We start from the raw sequence: 21,303 nt of genomic DNA, 5'->3' as shown, positions 1-21,303 counted from the left end.
CTTCTACACTCCTCACCTTACACGGGAGAAAATCATGCAGGAGAGCGCTATTGGGGAGCGACAAAAGCCAGGCCTTGTGAGGAGCCGCATCGGGAATGTGTTACACTCCAGCTCGCAGTGGAGGAGATTCTGCATCAACAAAAACTATTTCAGCCAGAAAGGTCCAAAGCCTGGGTCGGTAAGCCTAGGTTCAGGTCTGCTGCACAGCGGTCTCTGCAACGTGCATACAACAATATCTAGCTTTGGCGCCAAAGTAAATGGGGTAAATGGGGCAGCCATCCTAGAAGGGCCCGTCGATAGGCAAACTATACTGAGGTATTTTGGACATATAGAACCTAGCAGGTTATGCAGCACAGGGGTCTCAGGTATCCAGTCGAGTGTGTGTGAAATTCTGTGTGGTTCTTTTCCTGGGGTCTTCGTAAAATAAGTTTTTAGCTGAACTGGTATTGGGTCATCCTTCTCGTCTGTGACTTCACTGTATTCTGGGGAGCCCACCCCTGTCACGACTTAAAAGAACTCATTGAGCACTGTGTACACATCGATTAGGAAGGCAGGGACGGTAATAAACCACGCCTTCCTGCTCTAGGGGAGCTGTGGATGTAGTTCCAGCCGGCTCCTCATTTCAGCAGCTGGTACGTCCTTATAGAACAGGAGGGGGCCCACCCTAATGTATATAGTCTATGGGCGGTAGGGAAGAGGTTATAGGGTTTCTCCAGGCAAAATTGGACTACCCCTTTAACATTTAAATCCGCCAGGGGCAGAGAAAAAAAAAGCTGTGTCCCGGTTCTTCTGCTCGGCAGCTTCTCCCGGTTCTCTCCCGGAGTTCTGCTAAAGCCGCTAATTGACCTCAGCAGTCACTTGAATATAGTCTTACAGAGCTCACAACATTTACCAGGTCTTCTGCAACTACTAAGAAAATCCACTGGCCTGGATTTACTATTGTTGTTAGGACTAGACACTGGCGTAAATTCATCACTTTGTCTTGAGTGCCTCTTGGTTTAACCTGGCATTTCTGCTTTGGGCTAAAAAAATTCTGAATTAATAGACTTATGGGTGTATTTTCAAAGAAAGAGGACATGTCTTAGTCAAAATCTGTCCAAAATGGTCCTGAAATTTTTTGAAAAATTCTGGCTCAATGCAATCCAACTAAAAGGTGGTATAAACATAGACTACATAGTCCAAAGATTCTCCCGATTTATCATCCAGCATCAGTTGCTGTGAGAAATCTGGCATTTTGCGCTGTCTATCTAGAAGTATCAGTGACTGTGTATAAAAGTGTATTTCTCATTGTATAATTCCAATTGAACTCAAAAATAAATCTATAGGCTCTGAGTGCCCCCTCGCGGCAGCTGAAATGTAATCCCTTTTTTGACTGCTTTAGGAGGAAGTGTCCACATAGTTGGAAATCAATGAAAATTGTTGTAACCTGGACAGCGGGCGGCTATGACTAGTTCTAGACTAAGGCGGCTCTTTGTGATTTATGGACTCAAAGTCAAAGTTTCGTAACTACATGAGTTTCACATTGTGCTGGAGTTTACAAGCACACAACTCAGAGACCAGGACGCTTGCTCAGCTCTTCTACCTTCTTCACCTTCGAGAATACTTCACGTGAGGACTATTCTTACATATTATCGACATACATAGAATGTACTTTGATGTGATACGATACAATGTACTAAGTTTCAATGTATCAGTAACATCCTGCATAATGGAGATTAGAATCCTCTTAGAATGTAGGTCTCCTCGATGGTTATTACCTGCGTATCGGAAAGAGCTCTCAATGTTTAAGTTCTAGTGTTCCAGTGTTACTGTCACATCTTCTAAACGTTCATTGGAGCAGATATAGATTATGATACTACAATGTGTTAGCAATGTTCTTCTACAGAATTGTATGTGGCCATGGTATGTTACTATATTATGTAGATTTAGAGTTCATCCACATAGACCTTACCCATAATGGATTTCCCAACATAGACTTGTGTGTTGTAATCCCCAGTAGAGGATAAGATTTGAAAGGGTTGACTAGGAATTTTTATTGATGTCCTATCCTAAGGATTAGTGCCAGATTAAGGTTCCTTGGGCCCACCAGATAAAATGATTCTGGGGACCCACTCTCCAATAGTCTTCTTCCAATTCTTCTTCCACTGGAGCATTATTGTGTTAGACCCTGGGCCCATGGAAGCATCCTCTGGTACTCTGGTGGGACAGTCTAGCACAGCTTAGGAAAGGCTCCTATCTAATCATAGGGGCCAACAGGTGCCCCCTGCATGGATCAGCTGTATGGGGCCACTTCCGATTTTCAAACCGTACCCAAAAGCTGTTGTCTCTATGTTTAGTATAATGGCCACGCTAGGTCACTGCAGATCCACCATCGAAGCCATCGGGAGCTACAGAAGTACACCTGTACAACTACTTCCAACTACATGCATTATATAGTAGGGGTGTCAGAATTGGCCACATACAGCTTATCTGGGCATGGGCACCTGTTGGAGTTGGGAATACCCCTTTAAGACCATAAATACAAAAAATTCTGGCCACTCCATTAAAATCTTTTTCACATGTGCTACAAAAAACACAGCACGTTCTGACCTGCCTTGGAGATATTCTGTGTGTCTTTTAGCGTTTTCAATGCAGTGGATGAAAGCAGTGTCATACCTTTACCAAATACCCAATTCATTTTACCAAAAAAGCTGCTACATTTAATCAGCAGAACTCAGGAACATCTATGGGCCCCTTCACACGGCGTATGCGCTCGGCTCATTCCGAGCCGTACACGCGAGCGCTTCTAAACACTTCCCATTCACTTCAATGGGAGCACGCGTAAAGCCGACTTTACGACCACTCCCATTGAAGTGAATGGGTTGTGTAGAGACGCGTTCGCGTGTACGGCTCGGAATGAGCCGAGCGCATACGCCGTGTGAAGGGGCCCTATGGCTGATTTCTCACAATGGAAAATCAACAGTCGCCATTTCACATGGCTGTAGCCTAAGAAAGAGTCACTGTTCACACTTAGCACCACATCAGGAATATAAATAATGAGGCCACAATTTACATCTCTGTATAATTACTAAATTATAGGATATATTCTCGACCTCATTGCAACCCATGGCTATTCTTGATCTTCAAAACCTTTCCTTCTTCAGATCTTCTGAAGACTTTCGCCATGGACCCCGTCACAATTCTTCTGTCTGTCCTTTGCATCTTGTTCCTGGTTGTTGTTTTTAAGAATCGGAATGAAAGAAATTACGACAATTTCCCACCTGGACCGACACCCTTACCCATCCTTGGAAATATCCTCAGTATTAACATGTCAGCACCTTACAAGACGTTTATGGAGGTAATGTGTAACCAATGGTGGAATCTGAACAATGTACTTGTCTGTTTCATCATATCAGGGCTGGCTGTCAGGAAAACAGACACTTTCTGGACTTTGTCACTTATACATACATACATAAGATTGTGTGTGACAATGTAGCTCATCCCTATTCACTGCAATTGAACTGAGCTGCAATACCAGACAAAGCCAATGGATAGGTGTGGCACTTTTCTGGGAGAAAGCAGGCTTGTTTACTAACCCTAAAAAGCACCATTAGGCTAAGTTCACACGGCGGATTTTGGTCCTGTGGTGGGATGCCGCCTCAGAATCTGGATCAAAAAATGGCTATCCGCGACTGGATGCCAGTGTACCAGCATTTAGTCACGGAATTCCGCTTCGGATTAGGCCCAAATGAATGGGCCTAGTTTGGAAGGAATGACGTGGTGCGGTCTCCAGCGGCTGATTCCGCTGCGGAAGATAGGGCACATCGCTTCTTTTTTGTGCTAGTGGAAAAAAATCCGCTCATGAAAAACAAAATGTGCCTGGCTTCAAGGGGCTGTTCAGGAATTAAAGGAATGTCAGGGACAGCTAGGTTGAGTGTAAAACAAAAAGAAATTACTCGCTTATTCCTTCTGCTCTATTGTACAGTCGTGTCCCCTTTATCCCTCCTGTGTCAGGACTAGAGATGAGCGAGTAGTACTCGATCGAGTAGGTATTCGATCGAGTACTACGGTATTCGAAATACTCGTACTCGATCGAGTACCACTCGCTGTTCGAAGTTAAGATTTGATGCAGAACGCTATACAGTCGGCCAATCAACGCTGGTTCTTCTCCTACCTTTAGAAGTCTTCTCCCTGCGCAGCGTCCCCGCGGCGTCTTCCGGCCTTGAATTCACTCTGCTAGGCATCGGGCCTGGGCAGAGCCGACTGCGCATGTCTGCTTGTAGTGCGGGCATTCGCAGTCAGTTCTGCCCAGGCCCGATGCCTAGCAGAGTGAATTCAAGGCAGGAAGAGGACGCGGGGACGCTGCGCAGGGAGAAGAATCCAGCCCGACCCTCACTCATGGACTTGGTAAGTAGAATTTGATCGAATGTTGCCTACCCCTGAAACGAGCATTTCCCCCATAGACTATAATGGGGTTCGAAACCCGTTCGAACAGTCGAACAGTGTGCAGCTGTTCGAATCAGATTTCGAACCCCGAACATTTTAGTGTTCGCTCATCTCTAGTCAGGACACATCTGGCCAGAAGCAGAGAGGCTCCCAAGACCATTGAGACCAATCATTGGCTCCAGTGGTCGCTGGTAAGGAACTGGTGATGTTTCTGAGTGACACCACACACCACTCTCCAGCGACTGCTAAGGTCAATGATTGGTCTTGATGGTCATATGAGCCTCTCTGCTTAGGGCTCAACGAGTCCCAGTGCAGGAGGGAACAGAGGGCTGAGGATCTGTAAATTTGTATTGGTGGAACTGGGTTGACATGCTAGGGTCTGATGACAAACTCACTTTAAGTTTTTACTAATTTCTTCATTTCCTTCATTTTTATATTCACAGTTATCTAAAACATACGGCACAGTCTTCAGCGTTCAAATAGCCTTGAGAAAAATACTTGTCCTATGTGGTTACGATACCATTAAAGACGCCCTCATCAACCATGGAGATAAGTTTGTGGATAGGCCTATAGCAAAATTGTTCGCTAAAACCACAAAGGATCATGGTGGGTAGTATGAAGAAATTGTAACTTATACAGGAGTTCTGTATAGAGGACCCTTTGAGAACAAACAGTTTGGGATGTCTATGTAGAAACTTTTGCAAACTCATGAATTGTACGTTATACCAGTCTCTTGTTCCTCTATTCCAATGTTTCCCCAGTCCCCCAACAATCTCTGTTCTTCCTGTTCCAGTGATGACTTGTCGAGAAGACATGTGACCACTGCAGACAATTGATGGCCATAGTGGTTTTCACAAGTCAATACTAGAGATAGCGAATTGGCTGAAGAAGTCACTTGCTGTGTGAACACATAACTACTGGAGCAGGTTGAACAAAGACCATTGGGGGCCAAGGAAATATCTGCACAGGAGTAGAAGGGGATTTTTTTTCCCTTCTTCTAATGTAGATTGTGAGCCCCACATAGAGATACATTTTTCCCTATCAGTATGTCTTTGGAATATAGGATGGAAATCCATGCAAATACGGGAAGAACATACAAACTCCTTGCAGATGTTCTTTTTTTTTGCCCTTGGCCGGATTTGAACACCAGGACTCCAGCGCTGAGCCACCATGTGGCCCCCGAGTAGAAGGGGATTTGACAAGGTGACTCTTATGTTATTTTAGTGGTTGGACACTTTAGTATCTTCTTACAGATTTATCACATATCATCTTTGACATACTAATGAATTTTTGGCATAGGTATCGGGAACTTTTTTTTGGTTACTACATGAGAATTGGATAGCTTGTTCACTATCTTTATAAATATATAAAAATGTTTTTCAAGGTTCTCTTTGCTGGGATTGAGCTAATCTTGAGATTTCAGGATCAATTTTAAAATCAGATTTCCTTTTTTTTTTTTTTTTAAATGTAGATTGTGAGCCCCACGTAGAGCTCACAATGTACATTTTTCCCCTATCAGTATGTCTTTTGTAATATGGGATGGAAATCCATGCAAACACTGGGAGAACATACAAACTCCTTGCAGATGGTTTTTTTTTGCCCTTGGTGGGATTTGAACACCAGGCCCCAGCGCTGCAAGGCTACAGTGCTAACCACTGAGCCACCGTGTGGCCCCTGATTTCCAATAATTTTCCAGCCGATCCCGATCGTGATCATGAAATTTTCTCGATCGCTGATCGGGATCCAATCTGTCCCAATCCCGATTGCTAAATCCTATCAATGATATATACATGAATAGGGTTGAGCTGATCTTGAGATAACCTCTGACCTTGATCCCACCAGAAAAGATCAGGATCGGAGTTCCGATCGTGAAATTTACTGAATCGCCGATTGGAATCCGATCTTTTCCGATCCCGATCATTCAACCCTACTCTTTTCACCTCTTTCAGCCAAACACCCATACATAACACGAACACACAAAATGCAGTCGAATTTTACAACCATCTTCATCTTTATATATTTCCAAGTCTGACTGGATTATATACATCATGGGGCAGTTAATTCTATTGTTGTATTGTGTTTGGGTGTTGTATTGGAATTCAGAAATACTTTATGTAAAGATATGTAAATTTAACCAACAATTTCTTGTGACCTTTGCCCTTGGCCTTCCATCCCTTTTTCTTGGTACTTGCAGACAGTTTCTGAATGAACTCAGTAGGGAGGTTGTTCCCGCCATCTTGGAACACTAAGCACAGATGTTCTGTGGATGTAGGCTTGCTCCAATCCTTCTGTCTCTTCATGCCATCCCAGACAGACTGGGTGTTGTTGAAATCAAGACTTTTTAGGGGCTGTATCATCACTTTGATTCTAATATGTGGCCTTACTATGTTCCTTTCAAGAATGTTCACCTATGGTCTATTTATTTAGAATCTCCTTTCCCTACCATCTTCGCTGAGACTTGTTTTAGAACTTCCAGGCCTGATACAGATATTAGCTAGCAATGCCTTGAAGATAGGCATACCTTTGTTTATTACTCCTTAGAATTACCTGTCACATGTATAATTATACTAATTCCTCTATAAAAGCAATGTTTATTGTAAGGAGACACTGTGACAGGTTGTGATAAGAAATGTGTCTTAATGTTTTAGGACAATGACCAGACTTTCTTTGGTCAATCGGTAGGTCTCCATGGCCACACCTGTCTCAATACGTCTGTAACCTTTAAAGGGATTCTACCATTAAAACCCCTTTTTTTCTGTTTATAAGATGTTGGAATAGCCTTTAGAAAGGCTATTTGTCTCTTACCTTTAGATGTGATCTCCGCTGCGCCGTTCCTTAGAAATACCGTTTTTTACCGGTATGCAAATTAGTTCTCTGGCAGCGATGGGGGTGGGCCCCAGCACTGAAAATGTGATGGGGGCATCCCCACTGCTGCTCGAGAACACAATCCTGTGACGCCTCTATCTTCGGCTGGATCCTCCCCTTCTCTGTCGTCTTCCTCCTGCGTCACCTCCGACGCTTGCGCAGTTGGCTCTGCCAGTGAGACACTAGTAGAGCCGACTGCACATGCCGGCCGGCGGCCATTTTTGGGAGGCCGCTCTTGCTCTCATAGTTCAATGTAGGAGCGGCTTCCCAAAAATGGCCGCCGGCCGTCATTCACACTCGGCTTTGCTGGTGTCTCACTGGCAGAACCAACTGCGCAGGCGTTGGAGGTGACGCAGGAGGAAGACGACAGAGAAGGGGAGGATCCAGCCGAAGATAGAGGTGTCGCAAGATCGTGTTCTCGAGCAGCAGTGGGGACGCCCCCATTGCATTTTCAGCGGTGGGGCCCGCTTCCACAGAACTAATTTGCATACCGGTAAAAAACGGTATTTCTAAGGAACGGCGTGGCGGAGATCACATCTAAAGGTAAGAGACGAATAGCCTTTCTAAAGGCTATTCCGACGTCTTATCCACAAAAAAAGAGGTTTTAATGGTAGAATCCCTTTAAGTAAACGTTCACCTACTTTTATCTACCTGTGAGACAGTGTATTCTATTACAGTATCATGTCATTTGTTACAATGTAAGTAATGTAACCCATCATTCGTTTCATTCAGGTATTGTCCTTGCTAATGGAGAGAACTGGAAAGTGATGAGAAGATTTACTCTGTCAACATTACGAGATTATGGAATGGGGAAAAAGGGTATAGAAGAAAAGATCATTGAAGAGGCCGAGTCTCTGGTACAGAAATTTAGAAGTTATAATGGTAAGTGAATAAGTCAGAATTTGCATAAACGAGTGAAGAGTTATCCAGAGAGGAGACTGACTGTCGGCTTACTGAAAGATCAGATTACAGCTGCCCATATAAGTCTGTGGGAGAAGGGTAATGTCCAGTTGTCAATAAATGTGTGAATAGTGAAGAGTAGAGATGAGCGAACAGTAAAATGTTCAAGATTCGATATTTGTTTCGAGTAGCCCCTCAATGTTCGACTACTCGAATCGAATATCGAATCCTATTATACTCTATGGGGGAAAAATGCTCATTTCAGGGGTAGGCAACATTCGATCAAATTGAACTTACCAAGTCCACGAGTGAGGGTCGGGCTGGATCCTCCGAGAAGTCTTCTCCGTGCAGCGTCCCTGCGGCGTCTTCCGGCTCTTCATTCACTCTGCCAGGCATCGGGCCTGGGCAGAGCTGACTGCGCATGCCCGCACTACAAGAAAATGGCCGCTTACAGTTAAAGCAGCCATTTTCTTGTAGTGCGGGCATGCGCAGTCGGCTCTGCCCAGGTCCGATGCCTGGCAGAGTGAATTCAGAGCCGGAAGACGCCGCAGGGACACTGCACGGAGAAGACTTCTAAAGGTAGGAGAAGAACCAGCGTTGATTGGCCAACTGTATAGCATTCAGCCAATCAATGCTGGTTCTGTAACAAATTTTTCCATTCGAATAGCGAGTGGTACTCAATCAAGTACGAGTATTTTGAATACCGTAGTACTCGATCGAATACTACTTGCTCATCTCTAGTGAAGAGGAATAGTAGTGGAATGACACAGTGCTGAGCTAGATCATTGTTATAACATGAGAAATACAAGTACTTAATAAACCAGATTTGCTAGAATTTGTGGCATGTCCTATTCAATTTATGTCTAGCAATTTTCCTGTAACTTAATCTTTTTTTTCTGCCTTTGATACAATAAATTTTGGCTTTGTAATATAAGTTGTACATGTAAAACAGAGACATGTTAGGTCTTCTAGAGAGGTAGTTGCTCTGGTTTGACAATCAATAAGAGTCCTGAATGGGAAGCCCATTTGTCAAACAGTTTCAGTTAAAAATGGTATTTTAGCAAACTACTTGTTCACTGTCCTTTGATGGACTAGGAAAGAAAGACGACCACCCTGGGATCTTTGGACAACCATATGGTGAACCAGGATATCCTGATGCATGACACAGCAACAGTCTAATTTTGGTGTCAATAAAGTTCCAAGTTTGTCAATGATTTGGTGATCTCTGGGTCATGCATCAGGATATCTTGGTTCACTGTATGTTTGTCCAAGAGTCCCAGGGTGCCATTGGTTGTCATTGTTTCCAGTGGTGACGTTGCGTATTAGACAGAGACAAGACAAACAACAACAAAGGGAGGTCAGCAAGCCAAGGGTTCGGTAACATTCGAGCAATGCAGTGCCAAATACGATATCTAAATGAGTAGTCAATAGGGAAAGCCAGAGGTCAAGAATCAGAATACAGAGAGAAAAGCCAGCACGCACAAGGCAATAGCAAGCACCAATGTGAATGAGAGCCAAGAATAAATAGGGAGGAAGAACCTGCTCTGGAGTTGATAGGTGGATAAGCTGTCAATCACACAGCAAGACTAGAATTAACCACTTCATGAACAGAGGAAAACAAGGGCAGAAGACAGATATGGTGGAAATTCAATTACAGAACTAGAGCCATGTTCACCCAGTGCAACCAAAAACTCTAAGCAAGGACCCGAACTGCACACAACTCGTGCACCACAACACGCAAGCAGAGGGTGGTGCAGTGACACGAACAGGCAGAGATGTTACAGCAAGATTCTTTTAAAAAATACTTGTGAGGTTCATCCACCTACAGTTATGGAAGTAAGTGTTAGCAACCTTGTAATTTTTTTCTGAAAGTGATGTTTTGTCATGCACATTTCCTTTTTTATGATTGGAACAACACAAAAAAATTAGAAAAAAAGGCAAATTGGACATAATTTCACACAAAACTGTTGGCACCTTTTCAAAATAGTTGGTAAGTAACTTTGTTTCAAGCATATGATGCTTGTTCGAACTCACCTGTGGGAATCCCACCTGTGTGGAATTGTTTAGTTTGCAGAAGAGAAGGCTGAGTGGAGATTTAATAGCAGTCTACAAATATCTGAAAGGTAGTCACAGTGCAGAGGGATCTACCCTATTCTCATTAGCACAAGGAAGTACAAGAAGCAATGGGATGAAACTAAAGGGAAAGAGATACAGATTAGACATTAGGAAAAACTTTCTGACAGTGAGGGTAGTGAGAGAGTGGAATAGGCTGCCACGGGAGGTGGTGGGCGCTCCATCAATGGAAATCTTCAAGCGGAATCTGGATAAACATATAGCTGGGATGATTTAGGAAAACCTGCACTCGCAGGGGGTTGGACCCAATGGCCCTTGAGGTCCCTTCCAACTCTACCATAATAATATTATTATTATTAAGTAACAGGTGTGGGCAAACCCCAAATATTTCAGGTTTGGTGGAACTCAAAATATTTGCAAAATTTATTACAAACTGTTTTGCTCATCTCTACTAATTAGGGCGGGTTCACACCTGCACCCAGTCTCAGCTTTCAGGTTTCCATCTTCTGCCTGAGAAACTAGACCAGAGACGGAAACCAGCAGTTACCTTTTCCAACCCATTCATTTGAATGGGTTTGCAAAGTGTCTGCCCGTGAGCGCCTGTGAGCATTTTGTGCTCTCCGTTGCAAAACCGTTTTTTTTTAAACCGGACACAAAGTTGGACATGCAGGACTTTGTACAAATACAACAATAAGTAGAAAAAAAATATAGACAAAAGGATAAATATTACACTAAAATGTCAGATGGTTGAACCCATATGTACGTAAAATATTTTCAATACCAAACATTGAAGCTTATAGAAACCAATGACTCATACACAGATGAGTCACAGACAGATCACACATAATCATGTACATATATATATATATATATATATATATATATATATATATATATATACACATATACACACATGCCCATCTATATACTCATTTTCATGCCAGACAGGTTACACAGTGGCTAGTCAATCCAAAAACTTGTAAATCGGTATATTACATAGGGACTGGCTTGACTAGAAACAGGAGGATGCTCACCTCACTCCAAAACTCCAATCTGAACTTATAAACCCATCCTATTCAAAGCAATAAGGAGTAGACAACTAAATATGAGCAGAGGAATAAGAGGTCAGCTTACCTTCCCACAGTGGATACTGGGTGTAAAAATATGGAAGCTGTCAGCTCCTATTTATGGGAAGTAGCTGCAGGAATCAGCTGATAGAGAACAGCTGATAGAGATACTGGGCTTCATACATGCTACAGAGAGGATGTGCAGGTAAACACTCCCAGACATGTGGAGACAGCGTAGCATGCAGTAGACTCTCCTGAGCACCAAGTGGACTAATGTCCCAAGCTAAATGGAGACATCAGTTGGGCTCCCGAGACTGTCCCAACCAAACAACCAGGCAGACCGAGTTCGGGTCCCAGGTCTGCCTGGTTGTTTGGTTGGGACAGTCCGGGAGTGCTTACCTGAACATCCTCTCTGTAGCATGTATGAGTCATTGGTATGAGTCATTGGTTTCTATAAGCTTCAATGTTTGATATTGAAAATATTTTACGTACATATGGGGTCAACCATCTGACATTTTGGTGTAATATTTATCCTTTTGTCTATATTTTTTTCTACTTATTGTTGTATTTGTGTAATTTTAAGGTTATCTATATGCACTTGAGAAAGGGCAAGATTGGCTCGAAACGCGTCGTGCTGTTACCAAATAAAGTCTTTTTGGGTGAGCGCTGCCTCTGTACTTCTCTTTGGAGAGTCTGGTCCTAATTTGCTGAATTCCTCACGTCTTCTTGACGGCCTTTTCAGCTGCTGCCCTCCTGAATGTTCCATTTGATTGTGCCTATAGGTTGTTGTGTTTCACACAACCTGCCAAGGTGAGAGGCCATCCTGTTTTCATCTTATATTTCCATTTCATTTATTGAAATTACCGCACTAGGGTCGGCTCGGCGCCCTGTTTTTCTTTTTTATGCAGGACTTTGTGTCCGGTTAAAAAAGAACGGCTTCATCACAGAGACCACAAAACGTTCACAGGCACTCACGGGTGGACACTATATTCCGGGTTTCCATCTCTTGTCTGCAGAAGACGGAAACCTGAAAGCGGAGATCAGGGTGCAGAAGTGAACCCGCCCTTACTATGCAAAATGAAATATCAGATATATTTTTAAATTCTGTGGTGCGCATCTCCATTCTTCTTTTTGGGGACAAACCCTGTAAATATGATTTTGGTCTTGTTACATTTTTAGCAGGAATGGGTTAGATATGGGCTGTCAGATATTAGGAAACCCCCTAAAATGGGCCCAGGCAGGATGTGAGCCGGGTCAAAACTTTAAGGGGCTGTGGTGTCTTAATCTCTAAATTTGGCCTGTTTCACCCAACAAAACCTTTTTGTTCTGTTTATAGGAAAACCTTTTATTAACCTGAACACCGTGAATTCTGCTGTAGCCAATATTATAGTGGCCATACTGCTCAGTCGTAGATTTGACTATGAGGATCCGACTATCATAAAGCTTGTGACTTTAATTAATGAAAATATAAGACTCTTTGGAAAGCCTTTGGTCAGGGTAAGTTTGTTTCATGTTTTTGTAACCTTATCATAAAATAAGTAGAGATGAGCGAACAGTAAAATGTTCGAGGTTCGATATTCGTTTCGAATAGCCCCTCAATATTCGACTACTCGAATCGAATGTTGAACCCTATTATAGTCTATGGGGGGAAAATGCTCGTTTCAGGGGTAGGCAACATTCGATCAAATTACACTTACCAAGTCCACGAGTGAGGGTCGGGCTGGATCCTCCGAGAAGTCTTCTCCGTGCAGTGTCCCCGCGGCGTCTTCCTGCTCTTCATTCACTCTGCCAGGCATCGGGCCTGGGCAGAGCCGACTGCGCATGCCCGCACTACAAGCGGACATGCGTAGTCGGCACTGCCCAGACCCGATGCCTGGCAGAGTGAATTCAGAGCCGGAAGACGCCACGGGGACACTGCACGGAGAAGACTTCTAAAGGTAGGAGAAGAACCAGCGTTGATTGGCCGACTGTATAGCATTCGCCAATCAATGCTGGTTCTGCATCGAACTTTTCCATTCGAATAGCGAGTGGTACTCAATCGAGTACGAGTATTTCGAATATCGTAGTAAATGTATCTTCAAGGTTACAGACTACAAACAAATCCTTGTGTAGTCTGATCGCTCATCCATAAGAAGGTTCTCATATAGCCATACGTGTCAACTTTTCCAGAATTGTGTTATGACTCCCAGACATGGGGAAGTATCCAGGCTTCCTGGAAGAGCATGCAGGTTACCTGGGTGTTATTCATATTTACTTCTTCCCAGTTACTGCAGAAAATCAGAAGAATGATGAGTGGGTAGTATCTGACCATCCGGTCTGAGATCTGTAAAAACATTTGTTGGCCTCCATTTATATAGACCTTAGACCCGAAACTGTTGGGATGTGTATAAAATCTAGTCTGGGATATCATATAGGGAGTAGAGATAAGCCAACTGCTTTGGATTGAACAGGATTCAATGCAAATTTTCCATAAGTTTCAACCTGAACACAAAACATTTGGGGTTCATTACCCTCAAATCACTGTTTTACTCTGGGGTTTTTAGTAGGCTCCCTCATGGCATCTGGTGGTCCTTCAGCCTCTTCTGGCTGACCTCTCGCACCTCGGTGTCACTACTATAGCCTGTGATTGGGCTTCAGGAGGTGCACCGATGTCATGATGCTTCCATCTAAGCATCATAACATCATGGAGTGGATCTGATCTGGATCTTCAAATATGGGGAACTAATCTGAAGGCCATACATAGGGCATCTGCTTGGGTCTGGGTCTGGTTTGACCAAAGGTTTGTAAACAAGGGGTCTGGTTTGGGGTTTCTATTAGATTATGAAGTCCCAGAGAATCTTTTTATGGGTCTCTATTTCTTTAGAGGGTTCGGTCTGGGGTCTGTACGTGTTTAGACTTCTGAGGTGTGTGATCTGAATTCATGTTGGGTTGTACTGAATAAAGTCATATGTACTATTTGTGAATAACGCTCTGTATGTTCGGCTGTGTCCTAAATAAATAGCTGGGACACAAAACCCAAAAACATCTCAAACATTTTTGTAATGTCAGCGTTTCAAATTGTTTCTGAAATAAAAATATTATTGATTAAATGAATTATATCTATATATTTTTATATTAATTATTTATCTCTATCTTAAAGCTATCAAGCAGTTTTCCATTCCTGGTACAGTGGCTGCCAGGAGCTCACAAGAAAATTTTTGCAAACTTGAAAGAGTTTCACAGTTTTCTAGAGTCAACATTTACTAAACGGAGGAAAGAACTGGATGTGAATGACCAGCGAAATCTGATTGATGCCTTCCTTGTTAGGCAACAAGAGGTATTTCTATAGTATCTGTCATGATCAACAATCAAATAAAATAAAACCTAGACTAAGAGTGAGCATTGTACTCCTCCACTTTCATATCCTACCTACTGTACCACTCCGCAAGGATAAATGGATGGAGTAAAGGGTGTGGCTTAATATAAATTAATATATCATGGCTTAAAATGTGTGCAGGGGCCACTATGGGGCATAATAGTGTGCAGGGGCCACTATGGGGGATTATACTGTGTGCAGCGGCCACTATGGGGGAATAATACTGTGTGCAGGGGCTACTATGGGGGATAATACTGTGTGCAGGGGCCACTTTGGGACATAATACTGTGTGCAGGGGCCACTATGGGACATAATACTGTGTGCAGGAGCCACTATGGGACATAATACTGTGTGCAGGGGCCACTATGGGGCATAATACTGTGTGCAGGGGCCACTATGGGACATAATACTGTGTGCAGGGGCCACTATGGGACATAATACTGTGTGCAGGGGCCACTATGGGGCATAATACTGTGTGCAGGGGCCACTATGGGACATAATACTGTGTGCAGGGGCCACTTTGGGACATAATACTGTGTGCAGGGGCCACTATGGGACATAATACTGTGTGCAGGAGCCACTATGGGACATAATACTGTGTGCAGGGGCCACTATGGGGCATAATACTGTGTGCAGGGGCCACTATGGGACATAATACTGTGTGCAGGGGCCACTATGGGGGATAATACTGTGTGCAGGGGCCACTATGGGACATAATACTGTGTGCAGGGGCCACTATGGGGGATAATACTGTGTGCAGGGGTCACTATGGGGGAATAATACTGTGTGCAGGGGTCACTATGGGGGAATAATACTGTGTGCAGGGGTCACTATGGGGGAATAATACTGTGTGCAGGGGTCACTATGGGACATAATACTGTGTGCAGGGGCCACTATGGGGCATAATACGGTGTGCAGGAGCCACTATGGGACATAATACTGTGTGGAGGGGCCACTATGGGACATAATAGTGTGTGCAGGGGCCACTATGGGGCATAATAGTGTGTGTAGGGGTCAATATGGGGTATAATAGTGTGTGCAGGGGTTGCTATGGGGCATAATACTGTGTGCAGAGGTCGTTATGGGGGATAATAGTGTGTGCAGGGGCCACTATGGGACATAATAGTGTGTGCAGGGGCCACTATGGGACATAATAGTGTATCCAGGGCCACTATGGGGCATAATATTGTGTGCAGGGGCCATTATGTACTGTACATAATAGTGTATTCAAGGGCCACTATTTCTTGTGAAAATCTCTCTAAACTATTTTATATGACAATATCCAATTTATATTTGAAGGGAAAGCCGGAATCCACCCAGTATTTCCACAACGAGAACCTGATCGCTCTGGTGGCAGATCTCTTTGTTGCTGGTATGGAGACCACCTCAACCACCCTGAGATGGGGCCTTCTGCTCATGATGAAATATCCAGAAATTCAACGTAAGATATACACGCTAGTCATCCAGTCAATTGTTTCTTATATTACTTGTCCAATTCCCTCTAGCTTTTTCATCTTTTTTTTTTTTTTTTGAGTTTCTGTTGTAGAATTTCTCATTACTTTTCCAGTATCTAAAATGGTAACACAGGGTCACAGGTCACATAAGGGTTGTCTTCTTTTGGACCTTTGGAGCCTATTATTTAGTCATTCTGGGTCCACCAGAAGATCTTTTAGTACATCGGTGGGCCAGTCTGACCCTTGTTACTATATATTATATAGAGCTCATTGGCTGGAGACCCAGATTTTAAATTTCTGATGTAGTTTCTTCAGTTCACCTATGTAGAAAGACCCCGACATGTCTATGGATGTTTTGACATTTGTCTAAAATATCTCTTCACTGACAGAAAAAGTCCAAAATGAAATTGAAAGAGTGATTGGATCGGCTCAACCTCACACAGAACATAGGAAACAGATGCCGTATACTGATGCCGTTATACATGAAATTCAGAGGTTTGGTGATATTATACCGGCTAATGTCCCTCGTGTCGCTTCGGAAGACGTCTCATTTAGAGGGTATTTTATACCAAAGGTAAAAACTGAATTTTTGTATAATATTTAAAATAATGTTCATATGTGTGTTAGTTTTGTCTACTTACGGCTCTATTCACATGTACATTTAGAGCTTCCTATATAGGTTTTGTCAGAGTATTTATTACTTTAGGTGAAGAATTATGCATTATGGAGTTCTAATTTTTTACTAAACAGATCTTAGGTCTCAAGCACACTCTCTGATGACCCTTGAAAACCCCTTACATGCATAGAGTTCACAATGTGACTCCTGGGTAGTAGCCTTGTTATGCAGTCTTTGGCAGTGTGCTTGTACATGTGAAGCGTATTGAACTCAATCACAATATAAGGGTGCATGCACACTACGTAACGCCGGGCGTGTATGAGAGCCGTACACGCCGGCATTACGGCAGACTGCCGAACACTTCCCATTCACTTCAATGGGAGCGCTCGTAACAGCGGCGTTTACGAGCGCTCCCATTGAAGTGAATGGGAAGTGTTCGGCAGCCCTGCTGTAACGCCGGCGTGTACGGCTCTCATACACGCCCGGCGTTACGTAGTGTGCATGCACCCTAACAACAGTTTACAGTAAATTTGTGTGTGAATACAATATGAGGACACAGCCATGCATGGACACCCTACATCAGGGGTCCTCAAACTTTTTAAACAGGGGACGAGTTCACTGTCCCTCAGACCTTTGGAGGGCCGAAATATAGTTTAAAATAAACTATGAACAAATTCCTCCCCACACAATATTAAATGCTCCACAGTTGCCCCCTCCCCACACACAGTATTAAATGCTCCACAGTAGCTGCTGTCCCCACACAGTATTAAATGCACCACAGTAGCCCCCTTCCCCACACAATATTAAAAGCTCCACAGTAGTCCCCTCCCCACACAATATTAAATGCTCCTCAGTAATCCCCCTCTCCCCACACACACACAATTATACTTACCTGAAGTCCCATGAAGAGCAACCGGGCATCCTCCTCCTCCTTCAGACTGCAGGTGACACTCTGCAGTCAGTTTGCATTTCCACATACAGCTGAAAGAAGGGACCACTCACTAATGGGGAATCCTGTACCGGATTCCCCGTCAGTGAACGATTCGGGCGATGGCATGCATGCCAGCAGAGAGGGCTATGCGTGCCCTCTCTAGCATGTGTGCCATTGGTTTGTCATCATCACCCTAGGAGCTTCATTATAGGCATTCCCCTGCCGGCGGGCTAGAAAAATGTCCTTGGTGGGCTGCATTTGGCCCGCGGGCCATAATTTGAGGACCCCTGCCCCACATGTTATGGCTGATCAGTGTATATTCTAAGTTCCAATTTCCCTTATATATGATTTATTTTTTTCCTATAGGGCACGGTTGTTTTCCCATTGCTACACTCTGCACTGAGAGATAAAACTTATTTTAAGAAACCTAATGACTTTTACCCAGAACATTTTCTGGACTCGAGTGGAAATTTCTTGAAGAATGAAGCCTTCATTCCATTCTCAATAGGTAATGTCAATCTGGGGTCCAGTAGATCAATTTTCATTGTTTTGTATATGTTTTATGCCAATTTTATGGAAAGATTACTCATCTAACAATAAGGAGATGGCTCTGCTCATCTCTCCCAGTCTACACAGCAAAGCTGTTAGTTGTCAACATGCAAATATGAACAGAAAATTCAAGATTGAAATGCAATGCTTGTGTTTTTTTCACTATAAAGCTAACAAAAAAATTATGCCAATAAAAAAAATCATGACCTGAGTTATCACAAGTATTGTCCCAATGAGTCCTACCAGCTGAATCATTACAAGGAGGTTCAGTACTTTACTAGAGCCAGATTCTGAGGACTCCCAACTTCTTATTTTTGGGAAAAATAAAGGCGGGCTATGATTGTTCACTATTTCCATTCTTTGATTCCTAGGAAAAAGAAGTTGTGCTGGGGAAACCTTGGCTAAAATGGAGCTGTTCCTGTTCTTCACAACATTATTACAAAATTTTACATTTCAAGCACCTCCTGGAGCAAAATTGGACCTCTCACCTGGATCGGGGTCTACCAATTCTCCCAAACCTTATGAAATCTGTGCCATACCTCGCAGATAGACTATGCTCTTTATTAAATCTATTTTAATCATGAAATCGAACTTGAACAATACATATACAGTATATATGACTCTTATGCTGTACAGTTGTACACGAGTGGACTGTCTTTAGATAACCGAGAAGTATGTGAACACAAGGACCTCCACAGATCAGCAACCACGGAGTGTCATAGACTCTTGAACATGACTAGTAGAGATGAGCGAACACTAAAATGTTCGAGGTTCGAAATTCGATTCGAACAGCCGCTCACTGTTCGAGTGTTCGAATGGGTTTCGAACCCCATTATAGTCTATGGGGAACATAAACTCGTTAAGGGGGAAACCCAAATTCGTGTCTGGAGGGTCACCAAGTCCACTATGACACCCCAGGAAATGATACCAACACCCTGGAATGACACTGGGACAGCAGGGGAAGCATGTCTGGGGGCATAAAAGTCACTTTATTTCATGGAAATCCCTGTCAGTTTGCGATTTTCGCAAGCTAACTTTTCCCCATAGAAATGCATTGGCCAGTGCTGATTGGCCAGAGTACGGAACTCGACCAATCAGCGCTGGCTCTGCTGGAGGAGGCGGAGTCTAAGATCGCTCCACACCAGTCTCCATTCAGGTCCGACCTTAGACTCCGCCTCCTCCGGCAGAGCCAGCGCTGATTGGCCGAAGGCTGGCCAATGCATTCCTATGCGAATGCAGAGACTTAGCAGTGCTGAGTCAGTTTTGCTCAACTACACATCTGATGCACACTCGGCACTGCTACATCAGAGCCGAGGGTGCACTTGAACCCTTGTGCAGCCTCGGCTCTGCTACATCAGAGCCGAGGGTGCGCTTGAACCCTTGTGCATACTCTGCTTCATCAAGCTAATAGAATGCATTGGCCAGCGCTGATTGGCCAATGCATTCTATTAGCCCGATGAAGTAGAGCTGAATGTGTGTGCTAAGCACACACATTCAGCACTGCTTCATCACGCCAATACAATGCATTAGCCAGTGCTGATTGACCAGAGTACGGAATTCGGCCAATCAGCGCTGGCTCTGCTGGAGGAGGCGGAGTCTAAGGTCGGACCTGAATGGAGACTGGTGTGGAGCGATCTTAGACTCCGCCTCCTCCAGCAGAGCCAGCGCTGATTGGTCGAGTTCCATACTCTGGCCAATCAGCGCTGGCCAATGCATCCCTATGGGAAAAAGTTTATCTCACAAAAATCACAATTACACACCCGATAGAGCCCCAAAAAGTTATTTTTAATAACATTCCTACATAAATAAAGGTTATCCCTAGCTATCCCTGCCTGTACAGCTATCCCTGTCTCATAGTCACAAAGTTCACATTCTCATATGACCCAGATTTGAAATCCACTATTCGTCTAAAATGGAGGTCACCTGATTTCAGCAGCCAATGACTTTTTCCAATTTTTTTCAATGCCCCCGGTGTCGTAGTTCCTGTCCCACCTCCCCTGCGCTGTTATTGGTGCAAAAAAGGCGCCAGGGAAGGTGGGAGGGGAATCGAATTTTGGCGCACTTTACCACGCGGTGTTCGATTCGATTCGAACATGGCGAACACCCTGATATCCGATCGAACATGTGTTCGATAGAACACTGTTCGCTCATCTCTAATGACTAGTACAGGACACTCACAGAGATCCAATGAGCCATGGAATGGGAACTGTTTATAGCTGGTACTGGAAGCCTTTGCCGATTTTTTCCACTGATTAATTAGATCAAAGAAGTTGACGTTCCACCAGTCACAGATTGATGGATTATCTTCTAAGGTTTACGTAGAAACCTCTCTAATAGAGATGAGCGAGTAGTACTCGATCAAGTAGGTATTCGATCAAATACTACGGTATTCGAAATACTCGTACTCGAGCGAGTACCACTCGCTATTCGAATGGAAAAGTTCAATGCAGAACCAGCATTGATTTGCCGAATGCTATACAGTCGGCCAATCAATGCTGGTTCTTCTCCTACCTTTAGAAGTCTTCTCCGTGCAGCGTCCCCGCGGCGTCTTCCGGCTCTGAATTCACTCTGCCAGGCATCCGGCTTGGGCAGAGTGAATTCAGAGCCGGAAGATGCCACGGGGACGCTGCACGGAGAAGACTTCTCGGAGGATCCAGCCCGACCCTCATTCGTGGACTTGGTAAGTGTAATTTGATCGAACGTTGCCTACCCCTGAAACGAGCATTTTCCCTCCATAGACTATAATGGGGTTCGATATTCGATACGAGTAGTCGAATATTGAGGGGCTACTCGAAACGAATATCGAATCTCGAACATTTTACTGTTCGCTCATCTCTACTCTCTAAGTGTTCATTGTTGATGTGAATGTGCTGACTGCATACAAATAATTAAAAAATTTTCCTATGGTTATTACGTTCAATTTTAATTCATGTGAAATAAAAGTTTACATCTCAAAATTGTTTTTTTTTTTTTTTTTTTATGGCACCCTAGCCCTTTCAATCAGATGATCAGTGAGGGTATCGAAAGTTGGACCTCCACCAAACCTATCTTAAGATATAGATAAACCT

At 43.7% G+C, this 21,303-nt stretch overlaps 1 protein-coding gene across 1 annotated transcript; it reads left to right on the top strand.

Annotated features, from left to right (window-relative positions):
• Window positions 1-1,492: 1,492 nt before the first annotated feature.
• LOC142198292 (cytochrome P450 2K1-like) lies at window positions 1,493-18,981 on the top strand. Its single transcript, XM_075269263.1, has 10 exons — window positions 1,493-1,608; window positions 3,144-3,337; window positions 4,869-5,031; window positions 8,023-8,172; window positions 12,667-12,827; window positions 14,470-14,646; window positions 15,985-16,126; window positions 16,529-16,713; window positions 18,053-18,194; window positions 18,607-18,981. The coding sequence occupies exons 2-10, from the start codon at window positions 3,164-3,166 to the stop codon at window positions 18,783-18,785; spliced, it is 1,473 nt and encodes a 490-aa protein (XP_075125364.1). The 5' UTR covers window positions 1,493-1,608; window positions 3,144-3,163; the 3' UTR covers window positions 18,786-18,981.
• Window positions 18,982-21,303: the final 2,322 nt, after the last annotated feature.

This window comes from Leptodactylus fuscus, chromosome 3 (assembly GCF_031893055.1).
Source record: "Leptodactylus fuscus isolate aLepFus1 chromosome 3, aLepFus1.hap2, whole genome shotgun sequence".
Lineage (NCBI taxonomy): Eukaryota > Metazoa > Chordata > Amphibia > Anura > Leptodactylidae > Leptodactylus > Leptodactylus fuscus.
The sequence above is the reverse complement of the archived record's forward strand: the minus strand, read 5'-3'. Positions and strand labels throughout refer to the sequence as shown.